This window comes from Berghia stephanieae, chromosome 13 (genome assembly GCF_034508935.2).
Source record: "Berghia stephanieae isolate SIO BIC M18660-M18661 chromosome 13, UCSD_Bste_1.3, whole genome shotgun sequence".
Taxonomy (NCBI): domain Eukaryota; kingdom Metazoa; phylum Mollusca; class Gastropoda; order Nudibranchia; family Aeolidiidae; genus Berghia; species Berghia stephanieae.
This window is the reverse complement of record NC_088372.1, coordinates 14,944,038-14,967,670: the sequence shown is the minus strand read 5'-3', so window position 1 is coordinate 14,967,670 and position 23,633 is coordinate 14,944,038. Positions and strand designations below refer to the sequence as shown.

The 23,633-nt window shown below is 34.6% G+C and overlaps 2 protein-coding genes across 2 annotated transcripts in view; one reads left to right on the top strand and one right to left on the bottom strand.

Moving 5' to 3' along the window:
• Positions 1-9,330, bottom strand: part of LOC144958631 (kinesin-like protein KIF9) — a 54,811-nt gene extending 45,481 nt beyond the window's left edge. The window contains exon 1 of the mRNA XM_078890730.1: positions 9,232-9,330. Within this exon, the coding sequence (XP_078746856.1) occupies positions 9,232-9,324 (93 nt within the window). The 5' untranslated portion in view covers positions 9,325-9,330. The remainder of the gene's footprint in view (positions 1-9,231) is intronic.
• A 4,123-nt stretch (positions 9,331-13,453) lies between these two features.
• On the top strand, positions 13,454-20,651 carry LOC144958630 (uncharacterized). The gene is made up of 8 exons (XM_078890727.1): positions 13,454-13,521; positions 13,658-13,888; positions 14,787-14,935; positions 15,243-15,412; positions 15,813-15,962; positions 17,476-17,637; positions 18,417-18,641; positions 19,432-20,651. Exons 2-8 carry the CDS (start codon positions 13,677-13,679, stop codon positions 20,620-20,622), a joined length of 2,259 nt encoding a protein of 752 aa, XP_078746853.1. The 5' UTR covers positions 13,454-13,521; positions 13,658-13,676; the 3' UTR covers positions 20,623-20,651.
• The last annotated feature ends 2,982 nt before the right edge of the window (positions 20,652-23,633 follow it).

The window sequence follows — 23,633 nt, the reverse complement described above, 5'->3', positions numbered from 1 at the left end:
ACTACTACTACTACTACTACTACTAGTAATGGATGAAATAGAGGTTGCATATTTCTGTGCTTTACTACGTGGAAAAAAAAGACAAATTGAAAGAGAAAACAATATTGGTTGCATCCTTTAATGACCCAAAGATTGCTCAAGGGTCAATTCCGTAGACTCTATGGTGATCTCCGATCTTATCTTAAAATGACTTTCCCAGGTGCAAATGAGTACCAGTTTGCTGATGAAAGTAATCTTTGACGGACTAGCATCATTCAAGAGGATAATAGAAAGTCAGCATGGCTCGGTGGTACGGTCTTTGCTTCGTACCCGAAAGGCATCAGTTCGATCACCCGCTGATGCGCTGTGTTGCCTTGAGTAAGTCACCTCGCCTAGTTCAATTTGCGGCGCTACACTGCGGCTAACGCCTGAGTTATACCTCGCCCTTGCTCAATTTGCGGCGCTGCATTGCGGCTGACGCCTGGGTTATTCCAGTCTTCCCTTGGAATAGACCCTCGAGAAAAATTTCCACTATGGGATGAAAAAGGGATTTTTTTTTTTTTTAATTTTAAACTGTTATCTGTCTGCTCAACGCTACAGCAACATGGATAAGTTCCGGATTTATAAGCTTAGGAGGCAAGATGGCCCATGGTTAGCGCGTTGTACTCTGGACTCAGAGGTTCTGTGTTCGATTCCGACCGAAGCCAATTTGTACTTTCTAGAGCAAGAAAATTTACTCCAATCACTCACTCCATTCAGGTGTAAAAGGGTACCTGTCAAGCTGGGATAGTAATCTGCGATAGACTAGTGTCCTGTTCAAAGGTTTTCAAACAAATACGTTAATTGTCCGCTTCACGCTATTGAAACCGGAATAACTCCTGCACCATTGGCTACGAGGCTCTAAAGGAGTTAATTTGTCTTACAATGAGTCCAAGTGGCTCAGAAGGACTTACTTAAAAATATTTTCAATGAAAATTCCCGAAATAAATAACGATAAAGATAATTGATCCCACAAGGTACCGAATAGATGTGCGACCGGTTTTAGACACGTTACTGCGTGTCACAAAGTGTGACACTTCTTAAATTATATTTATAATCATACTTTTTTAAATTGCCGAAAATGTTTGTGTTGCTATGCCTTCTGTACGTGGTTTCATCACATAGAATTATTTTTTGAATTGTTCTTGCTTTTTTATATTCAGAATTGAAATAAATAAATAAATCATAACTGTGAAATTGAATGTAAGCTTCAGTTTAATATACGAAAACAGATAAAATGGACGTTTCGGGTTTCCCCTTCATCAACAACACGTGTGAATAAAACGAATGAGATAATGTGGTAGTGGCGTTGTTAAGATGCATAAACAAAAACATTGATGGGCAGGAAATTGTATGCTACTTTGTGAGGAAGCGCGAATTAAAACAGAGCAATAGAAATTTATAAAAGGTGCGTACTTAATTATGTCAAAAGAGGGGAGGCGGGTAGGAACTGTGTAATGCAGTATAGAAGACAGTGAACTAAAATAAAGTGTGGACTATTGTTGGAAAATAAATACAATGGAATTGGAAATAAATAAAAATGTAAGGGATTTAGGTATTAATATATTAGTGGCATTAGCAGCAGCAGAAGCAACAGTAGAAATAGTAGTAGTAGTAGTAGTAGTAGTAGTAGTAGTATAGTAGTAGTAGTAGTAGTAAGTAGTAGTAGTAGTAGTAGTAGTAGTAGTAGTAGTAGTAGTAGTAGTAGTAGTAGTAGTAGTAGTATAGTAGTAGTTAGTAGTAGTATAGTAGTAGTAGATAGTAGTCGTAGTAGTAGTAGAGTAGTAGGGATGCAGAAAATAAAGACAGGCATTTCAATTTTGACACGGCGCCGCCAAGTCTGGGACTTTTTTGTCCTAGTGCGGAAGTCTGCTATATTTTTCTACTATCACAAACGATATGAACACGGGACTGGGACAGTCCTGTCCCGTTGATTTTGTAGCATTTCACAACGGCTTGGGACACAACGGGACTGTTTTGTCCCGTCCCAATAGGTGCGGAAGATTTCTCTAAATTCTATATGTTACAGATTTGGGACAGGACTGTCCCGGGACAGTCCTGTCCTAGTGCGGAAGAGGGTTTATCTCTCCCCTGGTGGACTAACAACACAGTTCCTTTTTCTTTCTTTTTTTTTTTTTTCTTCCTTTTCTCATTTTCCTTCCTTCCTTCCTTCCTTCTGCCGCAATCAACAATCAACACAGCATCTCACTATTGTCAGTTCAAGACCCCAGACTTAAAATTCTTACTGTGATCACGGTATGGTCTGAATCGAGATGCCTTTTTTTTCTTGAGCTCTTAGCGCAATGACAAGAGCACTCACTTTGATTTGTGGCGATTTTTATTTTTAGTTTTGGTTTGAGTTGACTTCTTTCTTGGGAGTTTTGATCTCGCGGAATCCTTTTAAATAGGTAACGAAGTCGAAGTGGCAATTCGGACTCGAGTCTCTGAATAGTCTCTCGTGAGGGCTCATACAGAGGGGGGCAGGATGACGACACAATGTGGGCAGTAGTAAGCAGAGGGTTGTAAGGATAAATAAAAATTATTTTTTTTTTAAAATAGAAAAAGAGTTCAGAAGAAATTCTGTTTTGCCCATATCACACTGACTCAGCTCATACTCCTACTTTGGACTGTAGAAGGATTGTTGCCTGTCTCATACTCACACTAACAGAGTGTCTAATTTTATACGTATTTTGTCCTGATTTTATTTGGACACGGTGTTATGTATCTATCTAGACGTCTACAGTTACTTTGACTGTCTTTTGTTACTTTTGAAGAGTTTTAACTCTTTTATTTTTAATTTCTATCTGGACTTCCAATTGATATTTGATTTTGTCTTTCTCGTCAAATAAAACGGGTTTAGACTACCTACCTGTTGATAGTTACTAAAATCGTAAATTTGATTTGCTTTAGAAGGTAATTTTATGTAATTATCAATACCTAATTAATTTTTTTTAAAGCAAATTAAAAACTGTATCACCACGAGAGGCTATTCAGACTGAATAATCTGTTGACGTTGATTGTACATGTGCATAGGAATCTTGAGATCCATGAGAGTGAGTGACTTTTCAGACTCAAGTCCGAATAGCCACATTCTTTAAATAAAAAAATTCACTAGATGAGATGGTAAAAATGGTAATAATGAAGATGATGACGCTCAAACTCAACATCCACATAAATAAGTGCTCAGCAAGGGTATTTTGCTGACTACAATTTCATGTCATTCAAACATTTATTCATCAAATTAATTCGAGATCAAAAATTTAAATGAAATATAAACTTAAATTTAAGCTTGAATTTTATGCATGTTCTGTATGAGAAACTATCCATGCACTTTAGAGCTGTTATGAAAGAATCACTTTCCAAAAATATAACCTCTGGGGAGAGCGCATGGCCTATAGACAAGATGGGACCATTTTAAAGAAAAGTCTTATAACTTATTACTGTTGATGAAAGGACAATTAAATGAGAGTCCCCAGCCGACCTTTGTAGCAGTTGAATTATAATTTTGACATAAATTCAAGAAGTATACAAGAGCTATAAATTCATATAAAAAATTATTTCACAGTTAACTCACTCAATCCTATAGATTTTTTCTACTTTTCAAAATTAGAAAAAAAAAAGTATTAAAAATGAGCATGTACATAGATAGTTTTATTCAACATGTAACATGTAAAAATTAAAAACATAAGCTTTGATACTACGCCTATAATTTGTCTCAGAAAAATGTAACAAATAGCATGGGGTAAAAGTAACCCTGGGTATTCTAAGGATATAGTTGGTGTTAGGGTTGAGTGAGTCAACTAATTAACTCCTACCCCTGTGTACATTATCAATCTTTTTTTTAATGCCCCCTATTTAAAAAACCCCAGAGGTCAAGATCCGGAAAGCCAAACTGGCAAAACCTCACGCAAAGACATAGGTTCGAGTTGGAACAAAATTTTGGCATTGGTACAAAGCAGAGGTCCTTGCTGCCATCTTGCTTTGTTTACCAGGTTTAAAGAACAGAACAAATTTTCCAAATATAGATCAAAAACTTTATCAGGACGAGTTCAGGAACGGAACTGATTTCCCAAATAAAGCGTTTGTGGCTCAGTGGATGGCGTCTAGTCGTGTCTCTAAAGTCAAGCTCTGGTAGATGTGATCAGTTTCCAGATGGGTGGATGTGATCATGAACAATACAGGACCCTATTTTATGTCCTGTTTAAGGCAAGTTATTCATTACTGCCATCAACTTCGGTGTTAGTGTTAATCAATATCTGGTTAGATGTAGATAAGACAATTGTGACTATGAGTATGAGTACAAAAAGAATAACATGGAAATATAGTTCCAAATGAAATGATTGGGAAATAATTGAAGCACTACAAAGGGCATTGAACTGTCTACAATCATAAAAGTGTCTATATTAATGTTTATATTTATGATTATTTATTTTTGTTGTGAGAAGAAAGTACTGTCCTGGGTCATTGGGTATTTTGGGGAGTCTGTAGAGAGATGGGACAGGGATTCCTTTTACAGTCCACTCCGGATAATCGCAACTCAGTTAATCGCAACTTTCGGTTAATCACACTATTTTCCAAGAAACAGAATTAATTCTATATAAAAGTCACTGGTTAATCCCAACAAATTTTTGACCTCAAGAAGAGGCAAATTCAAACAAAATCCCATGATTAAATTTCATCATGAGTGAAATCATGACGGGTTGGAGAATCGAGTGTGGACGGTGTTTAATGCTACAGTAGTGTGCCACCACACTTTTATAGACAAAAGAGGACAGGGCTTTGCAGTTCGGGTTTGTGCAGTCATCTTTGACTATTAGATAGTCTAACAACAGGGAGAAAATTACTCTTGTAAGGAGAGACTGGGAGATGATATCCTTTGTTTTGGGATTGACAACAACTGTGCGTTGTAACCAACAGGTTTGATGAGAGCTCATTGTCTCTCATCACGTCTAATCTCTTTGACTTTCACAAATGTTGAGAACAAAAGAGTGAAAGTTAATCCAATCTTAAGATGTCGGCTTGCCTCAAAGCTACTTTTGCTTGCCAGAATCTATACAGGGCTGCCATATGGTTTTTATTCCAATCAAATTGGTCAGCCTGTGGTGGACTCAGAACAATGTTTACAGTAACTAGTTTGAGTTTACCATATTTCTGTAAAATGTTGCGGACAGGAATCTCAACTTCGGTTAATTGCAACTTCGGTTTATCGCAACATTTTCACTGATCCCAAGGTGTTGCGATTATCCGGAATGGACTGTAATTATTCCCAACAAGGAGGCGTACCGTACACTGTTTTCCCACTAATTCATGACAATATTGCTCCTGAGAGCATCATTCATTCAGATGGGTTAGCTTCGTAGAATCATATTAGAAATATAGCTATGCAACTCCCCTACCACTCCAACATCTCGTTGAAATACATAGTTGTAACTTTGTGGACCTTATCACCAGTGCACGCACATATCTTGTATAGAATTACTAGAAAAATACTAAAGTGTGATTGAAAACTATAGTGGTGCTAGCATTGGGACCCTGCAGAGGCGATTCTGCATTCAAGGCAAAAATTCCACAATTGAGGAAAAATTTCTTTAAAAAATAATGTCTAATTAAAAATAATGTTTTAAAAAAGTGTGAGCCTTGGCTTATTTCGTCATCATCCTCTATGGTCAGTCAACACACATTTTGTGTGTCTGATTAGTCCCTTCCTAGTGTGTGCAGTTGATGTCAGATAATATTATATTTTAGAGGAGGGGGGGGGGGGTCAATGACCGAAGTATTATTATTATTATTATAATATGACGCTAATTTGTGAGCTCAATGACTTAGGTAACATTATATGTTGGCTCCAATCGCTAGTATGATTGAGTACAGTCAGTACTATTATCGAGTACTACTTTCCCTATATAATTTTGGCCATGTGTATTTGTGCCAATGTAAATTTTAAAGCACTCTGTGCATTTGTGATATGGGAGAGTGGTCAACAATACAATATATTATTATTATAATAATATTATTATTATTATTATTATTATTATTATTATTATTATTATTATTATTATTATTATTATTATTATTATTATTATTATTATTATTTTATTATCCTCATTATGTATTTTTATTATTGTTATTGTTATTATTATTATTATTATTATTATTATTATTATTATTATTATTATTATTATTATTATTATTATTATATATTATTATTATTTAGAGCTGTATCAGATTAAAACGTTAAGATACTTTCTGTGAAAGTAAATCACAGTTCATTTTTAAATTTTTTAAAAATGCATGATATGCATTTTATACATGGCTTACTCTACTCAGGCCTGACCAACGTGCGGCAGTAGACAAAATGTGGAGGCGATAACAGGTTTATCTTAACAGTTGGGTTTTTAATGGTAAACAATGCAGTTATCTAATAAAATCATTAATATACTCATTTAGGCACTGTATGAGTACTATAAGCCATTTAAAAAGCCAGAAATATTATTTTTGAGAAAAAAATAATAAAAAGAATTTGAATACAAGATTTACCTCTATGATAGCTTTAAAATCTTTTGTTTTGGCTCCTTGTCAGATGGCATGTTGGACAACTTGCAGTAATTGTTAAGCAATATGTTGCTCAATATGTTACAGTGGTGCTCTTTAATTTGAAAATCAAACATTTCCGAAATTTTATACAAAGTATTACTTAATGAATTTCGACACACGTTGTTTGCAATAGACTGAAAAATAATGTAGGAAAAAATTGTCCACTGACAGGTTAAATCATTTGCCTTCTTCAAACCCCCTCTGTCTAAATTTGATGTATAAGATCCAAACTTATTAAAATAGGTAAATAAAACGTCCTCCTCTTCACCTGCGTGATCCTTACGTGTGACATAACCAGCAATGTATACTAAACTTTGTTTTACTTCATCTTTGACGGAAGATTCTAGATCTGGCAAATTGTCAACAATTTCACAAACTTCTTCTGACCACACAAATCCACATTTGTCACAAGAATGACCCGACTCAGAAGAAAGCTCGTCAATATCAAAACGTAGACGAAGTAGTAATTTAGTTTGAAAGATATTAACTTTTTCAAGAATTTGCTGGACATTAATGAAATAAGTACCACCACTGCCTTGTCTCAATTTACCAAAAGCTTTTTCTATGGGATCAGTTGTAAATTTTCCAAGAAGAACATATTCAGAAGACTCCAATAAATACTTTGTTAGTTCAATAATTCCTTTACATGTATGTTGAATGGCTAAAGAAGTATCACGAGTAAATTTTTTCTCTCTTTTACCCTGTTGGCTTTGTAATTGAGAAGCAAAATCAGAAAAATCCTTAAGTATTTTTAATCCTAAATCTTTATCAGTAGAAATGGCTGCGCGTAATGGATCTTTGAATCGTTTGTCTTCAAAGCGTGATTTTACATTCATAATTTTCCAAAATTCAATTACCTTAGATATAAAATTTACTGTTCCGTCCACATTTTCATCTTGCATTCCAGGGTGTTCTATTAATGCTACCTTAGTCTCCTCACAGAAAACATTCAGACAGGTTTGAACTTTTTGTCTCTCAATAGGTTTGGGATTAGCAGACTGATAATTTAATTTTGACATCTTCACTAGACTTTCATCTTCCATTTGCTGTAGTTTCTGTATGTGTTCCCATTTAGCTGTAAATTCATCTCCATTATCCTCAAAAACAAGTTGTCCCGTTTTTTCTGTGAGCCAGTTATTTCTTATGTTTTTAACTATATGTACAAAATCGTATAATAAAAATATATTGTCGGTTGTCTTCCAAGGAGATTCTAAAGAAAATAATTAGAAAAACGATTGATTGATTCTATTATTATCACAAATGATAGATACTACAGTTCCACCTGCTTTTTTTATATTATTCAATAGCTCATTTGTTTGATCAAACATAAATTGTGAGTCCAGGTTACGCACAGGCAGCATTTTAATTAAATATGATGGACCACCAAAAGGTGAAACTAACATAAACCCTAAAACTGTTGTTGCAAGTTCTTCTGGCTTATTAACAGATTTTCCGAACAGTTTTCCTCCATGATATGTTAGGAGAGGTTTAACATAGACTTCATCTATCAATAAAATATATTTTTTTTGCTGTTCCTCTAAGGAAGAAAAGACACTTGTTAAAAAAGTTAAATCGCTGGTATTGTTTACTTTAGATGATATTCTGTTTAGGGTGGTTTGGCTTGGTAAACCAAAATCCTCACGAAGACGATTATATAAAGATCGGGAAGTAGCTAAATATTCAAAAGCTCGTACTATGATATCAGGTGAATATTTCACATGTTTTACTGCAACTGTATTCAAAGTTGAACATTGTTCTAACAAAACAGACTTTTTGTGATTCAGTTCCAAAGAATTAAGATAATCTAAAGAAGCCTCAAGTTGTGACCATCGTGCAACTTTTGTAATCCTGTTTCTTGAAAGCGGTGTTATTGATGTTTTTACTCCTGCGTGATATCCATCGAAGCTTTGATCAGGGTTGATTTTTAACATAAACCTTGGAATGCCAGAAGAATGCAAGTAATCTGTTGATTGTATGAATAAACAATTGTTGCTTACAAAAGAATTAATCTCGCAAGGAAATTGTCGACCAGCTATAGAAGAGCACAAAGTATCAAAGTCTACAACATCTTGTTTAATAAATTCATTCAATTCATCTGGTTGATGACAACGTATCGCTGAGCTTGACTTTGTAGTTGTTCTAGGAAGTGGTGGTGGTGTTGGTACTAAACTTCTTGGAATGTTATCAAAAATAGAAGGAGGGTCTTTTGGTCTTAATCTTCCTTTGACTGAAATTGTTTCAAACCCTTCAGGAAAATGTTTGATGCAAACAACAGTGTTTGATGTGTTTGGGATATTGTCACGGGGTATTGCTTTCATCCACCTTTCACGTTCTTCTAAATTTTTAGGAAGTCTATAAACAGTAATTTTTTCAGTTGATTTATAATTTGAATGGCAACCCGTAACACAACATTTTTCCCCATGTTTAGTCTAGACCTGTATTATAATTATGGGACCTAATGCAGACGAAGACAACTTATATTCTAAGAAGTCTCTTTACTTTCACTTTGAGTCAGTGAGAGAAGAGTAAGCGAACAGAGTTAGACTAGACTAGCAATCTTGATTATAAAGTTAATTCAATTTAAAAAGCAGGTAAAATAATAAACAAATAGAGTTATACTTGCATACGATATGAGGAAAAGTAATCCAAAGTGAAATAATACAAATTAGACACAACAGTAATTTGAAATTGACACCGATAGGAGGCTGCCATTTTGTTTGCGGCAGAAAACATGCCGTTCTCTTTTCCTCCTCCGATAAGATTTATACAGGAAAAAACAATAATAAAATTTAAAGTATTTATCTAATATTAATTCTAGTACATTTCGCAATTGAAAAAACACAATATAATGATTGTGGTGTTAAATATATTTTCCCTCTTTCTTTAAAAGCTAATCCAAGTTTAGGGCTGTTACTTTTTACTCCCTCCTTTAATGGGTTGGCATTCTCGCCTCCACATTTTTAACTGCCTGCATAATCGGGAGGCCTGAGTAGAGTGTAAGCCATGATTTTATAGCATTTAAGTAAATGGAATGAAGAGCTCTACCTTGGGACAGGCTTTTTGTTTTAACATTAATTGTTTTGCTTTGTTAATCTTGCTTTTACTTTTATATATTTTTAATAATCAAACCAGGTAAAGCCATGTCAGCACAATGACGTTTTACCTCCAACCACCCTCGGGTAATGTGTCATACCAAATGCTAGAAGATTTTGGATTGAATCGTTTTCGGTTCTTGTCACGTCTTGTCGCTTGTAAGGACGAAGAGGAGAGAAGAGAAGCAATATTAGATGCTGAAACGGTAAACGGGAGTGATTGTTTGATTCTGGGAAGTGTCAAGGATAAGATTTCTCATCATATACTAAGGTAAATGATGTCAGAATTTGTAGCCTTTCACCTCAGCCTCAATTAAGATAATAGACAACGACTTAAACTCTAAATGATGTTTTATTTAGGCTGAGAATGCTTCTATTGACCCCCATTGAGTAGAATTAATGTTAACAAGATGGTTGAATGGATATATACATAGTAAAATCCGGTTAAACCGAAAATTAATTTATTTTTGATTAAACATATTTCGATTTAGGCATACCTCAAGTTTATTAGGAGTTTCAAGGGGCACTCAAAACCATTGCTGATTACATTTTTTAATTTGATTTTTGTATTTATATTTACAAGCAATAAAGTTTTTTTTAGAAATATGGTAACATGGAATGGAATGCAGAAGATTCCGAAAAGAAATCGACATTTATTTTTCCCATCACTCCCTTTAAATTTTTAATTAAAGATTAAATCAATATCTTAGTTAAAATGAATTTTTAATTTCCTTAATTTTTCAAATTAACATATGGTTTTTGGTATCAAACCTATTTTAGATTTGATACTGGGAAAAACAATGAAAATCAAAATATTTTACCATGCCTCTGACCAATGGACAGCGGTTTGAAAAATTAGTGGCAGTCAGAAATCAAGCCTGCCACTGTCCTCTGGTTGGAACCCTGGTGATTTTCGACACACATGCTCCAAATTTGCTCCGTTTTGTCAGACGGTTGTTCAAACTGTTTTGAGTTTAATTTCCATTTTACTGCATTTCATTCATTCAAACATAATACAAGTTCTGGACAGCCAATCACATTTGATTAAAACACTGGCTTTGTAATAAATGGTTAATTATGCATGATTATTGCCATTTTGCCCCAAAAATCATTACTCAAGCTTATAGCATCAAAATGTGTTAAGCGTTCCCGCATCTTTTTTTTCGAACTTAACTTGGCAGGTTGACGCTTGCTGCAATTTGGATTCGGCACATTTTTTATTGCAAAGAGAGAACAATAAATTTTTTTTTTCCGCATGAGACTTGCAGTTTTTCCACACAGGAGTGGCTGACATTTTTCAAGTCTTTGAAAAAAAAAAATTAAATCAGAATACGAATCGGCTACAGATTGAAAGAAATTTTAATTACACTAGGCCCCGGGTCGATCATACGTTCTCTTTTCTGGTTCACAATTACGCGAGGCCTTTTAACCTATTACAAAACAAGCCAGACTGAATTTCTCTCTGTGTGTGTATGCTCGCTTCATGGTCTTCTTTATCCAGTCACAATACAGATTAATGTTCGCTCACAAACAATGATGCAATCCAGTATAATCTCACTTTCTTTAGCAAAAATAAAATTGGCAGTCTTTCTTTTTTCCGTTTATCTGTTTATTTTTTGTATTTCTTTTTTAATTTTTTACAAATCATCTTTTTCTTGTACGCGCTTTTATTTTTTTAGATGATTTAAATGATATCCTTGTCTTCCCCTAAGCTCTTTCTGTAGGGACAAACCAACCACTTGTGTCTTTTATTGAAGGAATCCAAAAGCAGTGAGATGGATGTCTATGGGTGTCGGTCTACCATTTCATCTTGTTGCCACAGCTCTTTGTCTTAAGGAGGCTTGTTGTCCTCACTGAGGTGGATTGTCTATGGCAGGCAGATGATTGTAAATCATCCTCAGACCTCAAACTATGGGAGAATAAGGAACTGATTTATCACATCGTTTATCTCCAGTTATTTCTTATGTTTTTAACTATATGTACAAAATCGTATAATAAAAATATATTGTCGGTTGTCTTCCAAGGAGATTCTAAAGAAAATAATTAGAAAAACGATTGATTGATTCTATTATTATCACAAATGATAGATACTACAGTTCCACCTGCTTTTTTTATATTATTCAATAGCTCATTTGTTTGATCAAAATAAATTGTGAGTCCAGGTTACGCACAGGCAGCATTTTAATTAAATATGATGGACCACCAAAAGGTGAAACTAACATAAACCCTAAAACTGTTGTTGCAAGTTCTTCTGGCTTATTAACAGATTTTCCGAACAGTTTTCCTCCATGATATGTTAGGAGAGGTTTAACATAGACTTCATCTATCAATAAAATATATTTTTTTTGCTGTTCCTCTAAGGAAGAAAAGACACTTGTTAAAAAGTTAAATCGCTGGTATTGTTTACTTTAGATGATATTCTGTTTAGGGTGGTTTGGCTTGGTAAACCAAAATCCTCACGAAGACGATTATATAAAGATCGGGAAGTAGCTAAATATTCAAAAGCTCGTACTATGATATCAGGTGAATATTTCACATGTTTTACTGCAACTGTATTCAAAGTTGAACATTGTTCTAACAAAACAGACTTTTTGTGATTCAGTTCCAAAGAATTAAGATAATCTAAAGAAGCCTCAAGTTGTGACCATCGTGCAACTTTTGTAATCCTGTTTCTTGAAAGCGGTGTTATTGATGTTTTTACTCCTGCGTGATATCCATCGAAGCTTTGATCAGGGTTGATTTTTAACAATAAACCTTGGAATGCCAGAAGAATGCAAGTAATCTGTTGATTGTATGAATAAACAATTGTTGCTTACAAAAGAATTAATCTCGCAAGGAAATTGTCGACCAGCTATAGAAGAGCACAAAGTATCAAAGTCTACAACATCTTGTTTAATAAATTCATTCAATTCATCTGGTTGATGACAACGTATCGCTGAGCTTGACTTTGTAGTTGTTCTAGGAAGTGGTGGTGGTGTTGGTACTAAACTTCTTGGAATGTTATCAAAAATAGAAGGAGGGTCTTTTGGTCTTAATCTTCCTTTGACTGAAATTGTTTCAAACCCTTCAGGAAAATGTTTGATGCAAACAACAGTGTTTGATGTGTTTGGGATATTGTCACGGGGTATTGCTTTCATCCACCTTTCACGTTCTTCTAAATTTTTAGGAAGTCTATAAACAGTAATTTTTTCAGTTGATTTATAATTTGAATGGCAACCCGTAACACAACATTTTCTCCCCATGTTTAGTCTAGACCTGTATTATAATTATGGGACCTAATGCAGACGAAGACAACTTATATTCTAAGAAGTCTCTTTACTTTCACTTTGAGTCAGTGAGAGAAGAGTAAGCGAACAGAGTTAGACTAGACTAGCAATCTTGATTATAAAGTTAATTCAATTTAAAAAGCAGGTAAAATAATAAACAAATAGAGTTATACTTGCATACGATATGAGGAAAAGTAATCCAAAGTGAAATAATACAAATTAGACACAACAGTAATTTGAAATTGACACCGATAGGAGGCTGCCATTTTGTTTGCGGCAGAAAACATGCCGTTCTCTTTTCCTCCTCCGATAAGATTTATACAGGAAAAAACAATAATAAAATTTAAAGTATTTATCTAATATTAATTCTAGTACATTTCGCAATTGAAAAAACACAATATAATGATTGTGGTGTTAAATATAATTTTCCCTCTTTCTTTAAAACCTAATCCAAGTTTAGGGCTGTTACTTTTTACTCCCTCCTTTAATGGGTTGGCATTCTCGCCTCCACATTTTTAACTGCCTGCATAATCGGGAGGCCTGAGTAGAGTGTAAGCCATGATTTTATAGCATTTAAGTAAATGGAATGAAGAGCTCTACCTTGGGACAGGCTTTTTGTTTTAACATTAATTGTTTTGCTTTGTTAATCTTGCTTTTACTTTTATATATTTTTAATAATCAAACCAGGTAAAGCCATGTCAGCACAATGACGTTTTACCTCCAACCACCCTCGGGTAATGTGTCATACCAAATGCTAGAAGATTTTGGATTGAATCGTTTTCGGTTCTTGTCACGTCTTGTCGCTTGTAAGGACGAAGAGGAGAGAAGAGAAGCAATATTAGATGCTGAAACGGTAAACGGGAGTGATTGTTTGATTCTGGGAAGTGTCAAGGATAAGATTTCTCATCATATACTAAGGTAAATGATGTCAGAATTTGTAGCCTTTCACCTCAGCCTCAATTAAGATAATAGACAACGACTTAAACTCTAAATGATGTTTTATTTATGAGAATGCTTCTATTGACACCATTGAGAAGAATTAATGTTAACAAGATGGTTGAATGGATATATACATAGTAAAATCCGGTTAAACCGAAAATTAATTTATTTTTGATTAAACATATTTCGATTTAGGCATACCTCAAGTTTATTAGGAGTTTCAAGGGGCACTCAAAACCATTGCTGATTACATTTTTTAATTTGATTTTTGTATTTATATTTACAAGCAATAAAGTTTTTTTTAGAAATATGGTAACATGGAATGGAATGCAGAAGATTCCGAAAAGAAATCGACATTTATTTTTCCCATCACTCCCTTTAAATTTTTAATTAAAGATTAAATCAATATCTTAGTTAAAATGAATTTTTAATTTCCTTAATTTTTCAAATTAACATATGGTTTTTGGTATCAAACCTATTTTAGATTTGATACTGAATAACAATGAAAATCAAAAATATTTTTACCATGCCTCTGACCAATGGACAGCGGTTGAAAAATTAGTGGCAGTCAGAAATCAAGCCTGCCACTGTCCTCTGGTTGGAACCCTGGTGATTTTCGACACACATGCTCCAAATTTGCTCCGTTTTGTCAGACGGTTGTTCAAACTGTTTTGAGTTTAATTTCCATTTTACTGCATTTCATTCATTCAAACATAATACAAGTTCTGGACAGCCAATCACATTTGATTAAAACACTGGCTTTGTAATAAATGGTTACATTATGCATGATTTATTGCCATTTTGCCCCAAAATCATTACTCAAGCTTATAGCATCAAAATGTGTTAAGTTGATTTTTTTTTCGAACTTAACTTGCAGGTTGACGCTTGCTGGCAATTTGGAATCGGCACATTTTTTATGCAAAGCAGAGACAATATTTTTCCGCATGAGACTTGACAGTTTTTCCACACAGGAGTGGCTGTCATTTTTCAAGACTTTGAAAAAAAAATTAACTCAGCATCGAAACGGTAAGATGAAAGAAATTAATTACAACTAGGCCGGGTCGATCATACTTTTTTTTGGTTCATTAGGGGCTTTAATCATCTAACAGCCAGACTGAATTTCTCTCAAATTATGATTTCATTGACTCTTTATCCAGTCACAACTACAGACTTAACTGTTTTCACAAACACAATGATGCAATCCAGTCATATCTCACTTTCTTTAGCAAACATAAAATTGCAGTCTTTCTTTTTCCGTTTATCTGTTTATTTTTGTATTTCTTTTTTAATTTTTTACAAATCAATCTTTTTCTTGACTTTTTTTTTTTTTCAGATGATTTAAATGATATCCATGTCTTCCTAAGCTCTTTCTGTGACAAACCAACCACTTGGCTGTCTTTTATTGAAGGAATGAAAAGCAGTGAAGATGAGTCTAAGGGTGTCTGTCTACCATTTCAACTTGTGCCAACTCTTGTCTCTAAGAGGCTTGTTGTCCTCACTGAGGTGGGTATTGAAATGCAGGCAGATGATAGTACTCATCCTCAGACCTCAACTATGGGTGAATAAGAACTTGATTATCACATTTTTATCTCCATGAAACAGAAGAAACTCGGAAAGACAAGCATTGTCAAAGAGGCGGGTAATTCTTTATTAAAAACCCCTACCTAAAAAAAAAAAAAAACAGCAAACAAAATTTTATGTAATGCTTGGTTTGCCTTATTATTTTCATGATATTTTTGATCATATTAAAAATTTTTAAACGTTATTAAGCCTATTGCTGTATGTTGGGATATGGTTGGTTGATCAAATGAAATTGAAAATGATGAATTGCATTCGACTATTAAGGCAAGTAGTAGTTTAGGTCATATTTGTAATCTATTTTACATCGTACTGTCTTTCACAGGGATATGCTTCCGTGCCATTATATTTGATACCCAGCGTCTTAGAAGGGCTTTTCAGTAGTCTTATGGTGAAAATGATGCAACAGTCCTGTCAATCACACAAAATGCACCAAAATGATGCACGGATGTCAAGACTGAAGGCAGTCATGGAGGTTAGTGTAGAACACATCAGGTTTTACAAATATTGTAATGCCAATGGTACCTACCAGGTCAATTTGGTATTATGTTGGTGTGAAATAGATTAAGATAAGCATGATGATGTTGAAGCAGTAATGGCCAAATGGAATTTTTACAGAAAAATAGATAAGATCATAATGAAGGCTTTGGCAGTTCCATCTGTTCTCACCACATTTCACAGTCGTGATTATCTTTGGTGGCACGGACTTGTGACTTTTATGATTAAGTTAAAGAAGAAATTTTGAGATGAAAGCAATCAGAATTACAAACGTGTAGGAAAGTTGTGAGAAAAAAAAAATCATTGTCTAAGATAGATTAATTCAAATTAAGTTGAATTTTATGATTTAGAATTTTATTCAAATTTAAGCATCTGTGTCACTTATATAATGCTTGATAGAGATACTTGGTCACAAATTGTACTTTTGGTTGGTTTAAAAGTGAGATTTGAAGAGTTTATATGAAGGGGCAGATAATATGTAGTGCTAGCTGTACAGCTTTTTTTATCGAGTAATACGACCATCAACTTGTGGCCTGTTGTCCAGAGTTTTGAATCCCACCACGTACAAGCAAATTAAGTCCTAGAAGGCTCTTTACTTACATTTCCCCAATAATTTTTTTTTTTTTGTTGTTGTTTTTTTTTTATGAAATGAGTTTGTGGATGGTAACACATTCGTATCTATTCAAAAGAACTTAAGATACATAGTATCTTATAGGGTGCGTGTCTCATTCTATATCTTCACTGTCACTGTAGGCTTAAGACCCCTCATAAAGTGCTTTAAAAATGAAGATGGAAATAGTGTTATGACCAATTCACTGTTGTAATTAAAGCACACTGAAACAAATGTCAAAGACCCACATGTTATTACGTCACTGGATCAAAGATCATAAACTCAAAGGTCTTTTGGTCAGCAAAAACAATAACATTAATTCAGATGTAAGTTCAGTTTTTAGAAGAATATCCTAAGCGTGACAGCCCACTAAAGGAGTTAATTTTAAATGCTTTACTTAATATATCAACAATTTAGATGAGAAAATTGGGGAACAAGTTTGAGGGTTATTAAGCTTACTCTAAAAGAGGTTATCATTAGTAAATTGCTATTTAGTTTTATTTTTGATTTGTTAAGTGTGACAGAGTCAAACGCAATTTGGATCATCATTCACTCAGTTATTACCGCTTTTTACAATTTAATATTGAAAAAATTATAGAGCAAATACATCATAATTTATGTTGATGCTGTGCATTTAGCCAAAAGGCTCAGAATAATTCACCAGCCAGATATAACATACCAACACACAAAACCATTAGTAACCTTGAATGTTTATATTCTGATTGATAGAATTTAGTGAGAAGTACTATAAAAATGTGGGACTAAAAACAATAACAACGACCTGAGTGACATCAATTTCATTCCATCAATAGCAAAGAATAAAAAAAATGTCTTTTTCCTAGAAATATGATGAGTAAAAGTCTCCCTAATATTTTTACAGAGAGCTTACCAAAGAGAGGTCAACTCGGTGTCTGTTATCCCTTATGGCTCAAAGGCCTTGACTCTTGATGATTTCGGCTCTTCACAAATCTGCTTCCCACCATGCATGTTACATTTGATGAGAGGGCTAGAGAAATATCACAGACTTTGTCACCAGGATAGGGTCAGTACCAGCTATCTTACTTATTTTTTTTTAGCAAGAAATGGGTCCTCTGTTCCTCACTTTTCGATATTGCACTGGAGCGGACACCTTGGTTACTTACTTTTTTTTTTTAAACAGTTTTTATATAGCACAATATCCACTAAATGTGCTCAAAGCACTTTACAAAGGGTCCCTGGTCAACAGCAACATATAACATGTAGGACGGGACATAACGCCTGTTATGCGATATTACAATTTTTCGGACAAAGACAACGCTGTTAACGGCCAGGTACTCATTTTACACCTGAGTACGGTGAGAGAATGTGAGTAAAGAGCCTTTTCCAAGGACTCAACTATGGGCCGAGCGCGAGGCTTGAACCCAGGACCTTCCGATCCGAAAGCTAGTGTCATACCACTAGACCACATAGCTGCACTTATTAACTTACTTACTGCCCATTATGCCTATTGGGACGTAGGACAGCTAATTCTTTAATTGTGGTCAATTTGGTTTCTATCCCGTCTGTTCAGTGAGACCCATGTAAGTTTGTGGATCATCCTGTGCAAAAACAGCATCCCACCTATGACAAAATTATTTGCTTTACAAAATTCTAGTTCTCACCATTCATGACACCAAAGGGCACCTTGGTTATCTGTTCATTTTTTTGTTATCTGTTTTTTTTGTGTTTTTTTTTCTTTTGTTTTTTTTTTAGATAGACGCTAAACTCAAATTTCTCCTTGAATTAAGGCATATTTATTTTATTCATCTCTAATTGTTGTCATCGTACTTATTTTTTCTACAGATCCAGCTGACATTATTTTTGAAGGAAATTGGGTTGCCTGTGCATCAAGCTCTTTTGTTTTGGAAACGAGAGTACAGCAAGCCATCAGTTATCAGATCAAATGGAGTCAGTTGTGGTCATAACTGGCAGGGAAATGAAAGAAAATACATCTACAACATACGACATTTGTATGGACTAGAAGGGAAGAGAGTCAGTTATACAGCCCATAGCTGTCAATCCATACAGGTAATTGTGACTCTCTTTAAAGTTAATCCCCTTTTCCTTATTATTATTTTAGATTGAAATTACAAATAACAATTGATTGTTACCCTTTGGGTAGGATTATGATCTGTATTAAAATTCTTTCCAATCGGTGTAAATTAGAGCTTCAATATTTGATGGGATAGAGGAGCCTGGAAAAATTTCTAGAAATCTTTTTATATAGAAAATACCAATCTTAATAAATCAATTGACGTCAAATTGCTACACTCACTTAGTTACAAATCAAACGTTTGCATTCAGCATTGACATTTTTAATTTGGTCCACTTATTTGATATTTGTGAGAAAAAAAAATGAATCTATTTTTTATTTAATATTTAATTTGAACATTTTTGTCATGACAATGTCCTTAACTTTTACAAACATCACCACAGTCAAATTAACATTACATCCAAGTTTCAGCCTAAACTTTCAACCCTCCGACAAAGCATTGATACAACAGATTCACTGACATCAAATATTATAGACTCAAAAACATCTCATAGGCAATCGAGTATCTTCCCCAAAACAGCAAAGGAATGGAATAGCCTCCCAGAAAAAATTGTCTATGCGCCCAACATGAAAGCTTTCAAAAATGTCTTATCTGTCTACCTATTGTATAACACAGAGCACCATTAATTGTCACCATGATGGCGCTGGCTGCCGTAACCCAAAAAGAAGAAGATGTCTTTTCTATTTAGCATCTTGTTTTCTTTTTATATGGACTGTTCGACAACATTTTATATTTCGGTATGTTTTTCTTACTTTCTATTTTAGGGGAGACAACTGTCATGTGTTGATAATGGTGGATGCCCATTCACTACCCTTGAATCATCAGCTTTAACAACTCAATTATCAGACCATGGTCTCGCCATGTCAGATATTGAAGATATTCTACACTGTGTCAAAGATGGATGTGTTCAGAGAGCTTGTAGAATTGCTACAGGTCACAGAGTTATACGGGGAGTTGAAACAAAAAATAATTCTGAACTTCATCTTTCTAATGCATCAAAAGACAATACACAGAATGCCTCTTGTTCATCATGTTGTCAAAATCGACAATTAAAAAGGATGAGATTGTGGGAGTTTAATACAGAAGACAAAAGTAAATATCAAAAGTGTGATGATATTTATTACAGAGAATGTCGAAGACAGCCTTTAAGACTAGCTGAAAGTCATGGTCCTGATGTTGATTTGGGTAAACATGAAGAAAGTTTTCAGAATGACTTCAGTTGCCATAGTGAAACCAATTCAACTTTTTTGAGGAGTAAGAGTAAAGACAAAAGTCACAAAAGCAGTGAAAAACGTCATTGTGATGAGAGTAGCATTGAACAGCATCGGGGAAAAAATAAGTTGCTCCACTGTTGTGAAGAGAGTGGAAGTAAAACCTCTAACAGTGTTTACAATAGAGACAAAATGAAGTGTTCTGGGACAGTGAATTCTATCAATACAATTAAGAAAGAAACTAATCATCAAATATGTATCTGTAGAACTGAGATAATTGGTAATCATAACTTGACAATTGGTGATAGAGATCTCTTCCATCCTCATGACAAGGGAAGGTGTCATTCGTGTGATAGTGAAACTGAAAGTACTGATTTCAAATGTCAAAGTTATGAGAAATTCATCAGTCGTTTCCAAGCAGAAAAGTGTCATAATTTCAAAGATGAAAAGATTCCATTCTCAGGGGAAAACCAAAAATCTGGAGACTCTCGTGACAAAGAGATAGATAATGACTTAATTCACAATGAAAGTGAAAGGAAGTCATGTTGTTGTGATGAATCCAGTGTAATCAAGAAGCAAGATCGGGTATTATTTAATGATACAAAAGATTTATTTTGTGAAGGATGTTTCAGAAATAACAGCAGCATTATCAGCGGTGAAAATAAAGCAAGCACTGCTGAGTTTGAGAGGAGAAGAAAACCGTCCAGTATTTATTGGGATGTAAAATCTCTTGCAGATGGATGACAAGTAAACTCTTGTTGATATTTTGTAAAGTTGGGTGTTTTGCTTTGTTTTGTTTCTGCCATATTCTTTTCCCCATTATTCTTATTCTAGTTCTTTCTTAAATTTAAAGAGGTTCCAACAGTGCAGTCGAAAGCACTCGTTTCACAAGCATAGGGACCAGTATCAACCCCAGGTGTAGTCGAAAAAATTTTTTAAACGAACTTTTATATAGGGCAAAATCCACTAAACATGCTCGAAGCACTTTACAATGGGTTCCTAGCCAACAACAACACTTAACATGTAGGATAAGACATGACACCTGTAGGCCATAAAACAATTATTTTTCAGACCGAGACAACACTATTAACGGCCAGGTACTTATTTTACACCTGAGTGCAGTGAGAGAATGTGAGTAAAGAGCCTTTTCCAAGGACTCAACTATGCACCACTCAGGTCTTGAACACAGGACCTTCCAATCCGAAGGTGAGTGTCATACCACTAGACCACAATTTTTGATGATGTTGACTTCAAAAGTTAAATAGTTGACTTTTTGTGGACTGCACGGAACAGTGAGTATTTGTATTCATAGAAGGACTTTATTATTTCAGTGTGTTGATGAGCACTTTGTCTAAAACTAAAAGTGACATACTGTGTAAATTTAAAAAAAACAGTAACATCTTTTTTAGTTTAAATTTGCATCACAGACACTCACTCACTTGGGGTCCTGACACAACAACCAAGAGAAAAGCGTTAAGACAAGAACAACACGCTGATCTGAATTTGATCCAGTTTTGACAATATAAAGCATGCATGTATGCAAAACTATTATTTCAGAACTTACAAGATTTGCAGTTTTCACCATCAATAGATGATTCCTGGTTTTACCATTGTTTGAGCTAGTCCCCTGTGTTTTTTTTTGTTTTTTTATCAGCCCTTATAAGAGCAGATACATGTTCCTCACAGCACCAAGTTTCAGGTAAACGTGTGAAACTGATTTGAAAAAACTCATGAAATTTAAGTTTAAGTGAAATTATGATGTTGTTAGTATAAATAACAATGTGAAATTGAATGTAAGCTTCAATTTAATCTACGAAAACATATATAAAATGGACGTTTCGGGTTACCCCTTTATCAACAAAACAGGGTAATGAAACACAACAGACGAATGAGATAACGTGGTAGTGGCGTTGTTAAGATGAATAAACAAAAACTTTGATAGGCTGGAATGTTTTTATTTACTCATCTTAACAACGCCACTACCACATTATCTCATTTGTCTGTAGTGTTCATTCATCCTGTTCTGTTGATAAAGGAGTAACCCGACATGTCCATTTTATGTTTTCATATATTAAATTGAAGCTTACATTCAATTTCACATTGTTATTGATTTCTTCGAGCTTCAAGCAGTTTCATTTACATTTGTTATTAAGTATAACAATCTGTGGTCCTGAGTATTGTGACAAATTGAGTCATGGATCAAGTACTGAATTTCTGGGTGTGGATCCTGACCTCCCACAGTGGGCAGGGAGGTACATGCTGTGTCTTCTATCCCCCCATACCCGTTTTCCAATTGTTTCCTGTCATTGTCTTGGAATGAGATTACTTAAATTTTGTCCTGATCCTTGCCGGAGTTCCTTGACTGGGAGGGAAACAGTCGAATCTATAGTTATAATTTTGGGAGATGATATTTTTTTCCTTGTAAATCATCTCTCTGTTCTGCATTGTATTATGTTTAGTTTGCATGTTATGTTATATGATTGGTAAAAATTTGAGTGTATTCCTCTTAGTTGGGACCTGTGCTTGTGTCTGGATGAGACTTTTAGGTGATCTCAAACTAAGTACTTTGACGATGTGCTCTTGGAATCTACATCTGTTCCCTATTTGAACCAATTCCCCTTTGTCTTACCTTTTCTTTTGTGCTTTAATGGTAATTCTAGAACTTTTTACTATCCCATTTTCTTCCTTTTTACTGGCGCTGACATGACCTTAATGTGTTGCAAGCGCCGTAAAACCTTTAAAAGCAAAAACAAACATAGTATTGAATTTGATGACCCTAACCTCTTACCCTTTTTCTTGCGCTGATGTGACCTATAAAATATGTTACAATTCCGTAAAACAAATATCTCTAGACTAGACTATTTTTCTACTGAGGGGACTGGTTTTTTAATATTAACCAATACAATAAAAGCTCGGCAAAAATCCTGCCCAAGAATTCTTTTCACTGTTGGGTGAACTTGTAGACTATGTAGGATCTCGTTTAAAAATTTCATATCTTGTTTTAAACTGGCGTTGTCGTTGGTTAGTTGGTTTCAGGTTCTAGAGCACATGAAGACTTTGTCGGTCCAAGGGGCCCAAGAGATTTGGAGTTAAGTGGCAAACATTCACATCATGCCTTTGTTAATTATCATCGTTTTGTTTTTGTTTTTAAGGGTTTTACGGCGCTTGCAACACATTTAGGTCATATCAGTGCCAGTAAAAAGGAAGAAAGTGGGATAGTAAAAAGTTATAGAATTACAATGAAAGCACCAAAGAAAAGGTAAGACAAAGGGGAATTGGTTCAAATAAGACAGGTGCAGATTCCAAGAACACACTATCAAAGTACTTAGTTTGAGATCACTAAAAGTCTCATCCAGACACAAGCACAGATCCCCACTAAAAGGAATAAACTCAAATGATTTACAAATCATTTATAATATAAAGAAAACATAATAAAGTGCATAACAGAGAGATGATTTACAAGGAAGAAAATATCATCTCCCAAAACTAACTATACATTTGACTGTTTCCCTCTCACTCTCAGCCAGGGCATCTAGCCAAAACCAGGACAAAACCAAGTAATCTCATTTCAAGACAAAGACAGAAAGCAAGTTGGAAACAGATATGGGGGGATAGAACACGCAGTAAGTACCTCCCTGTCCACGATGGGAGGTCAGGAACCCCACCCAGTTAATTACCTTCAAAGAGACCAATAAATACCCAGTGATAAAAGTTTAAAAAGATAAACAAAAACAGACAAAGATTAGGAAGGTGTA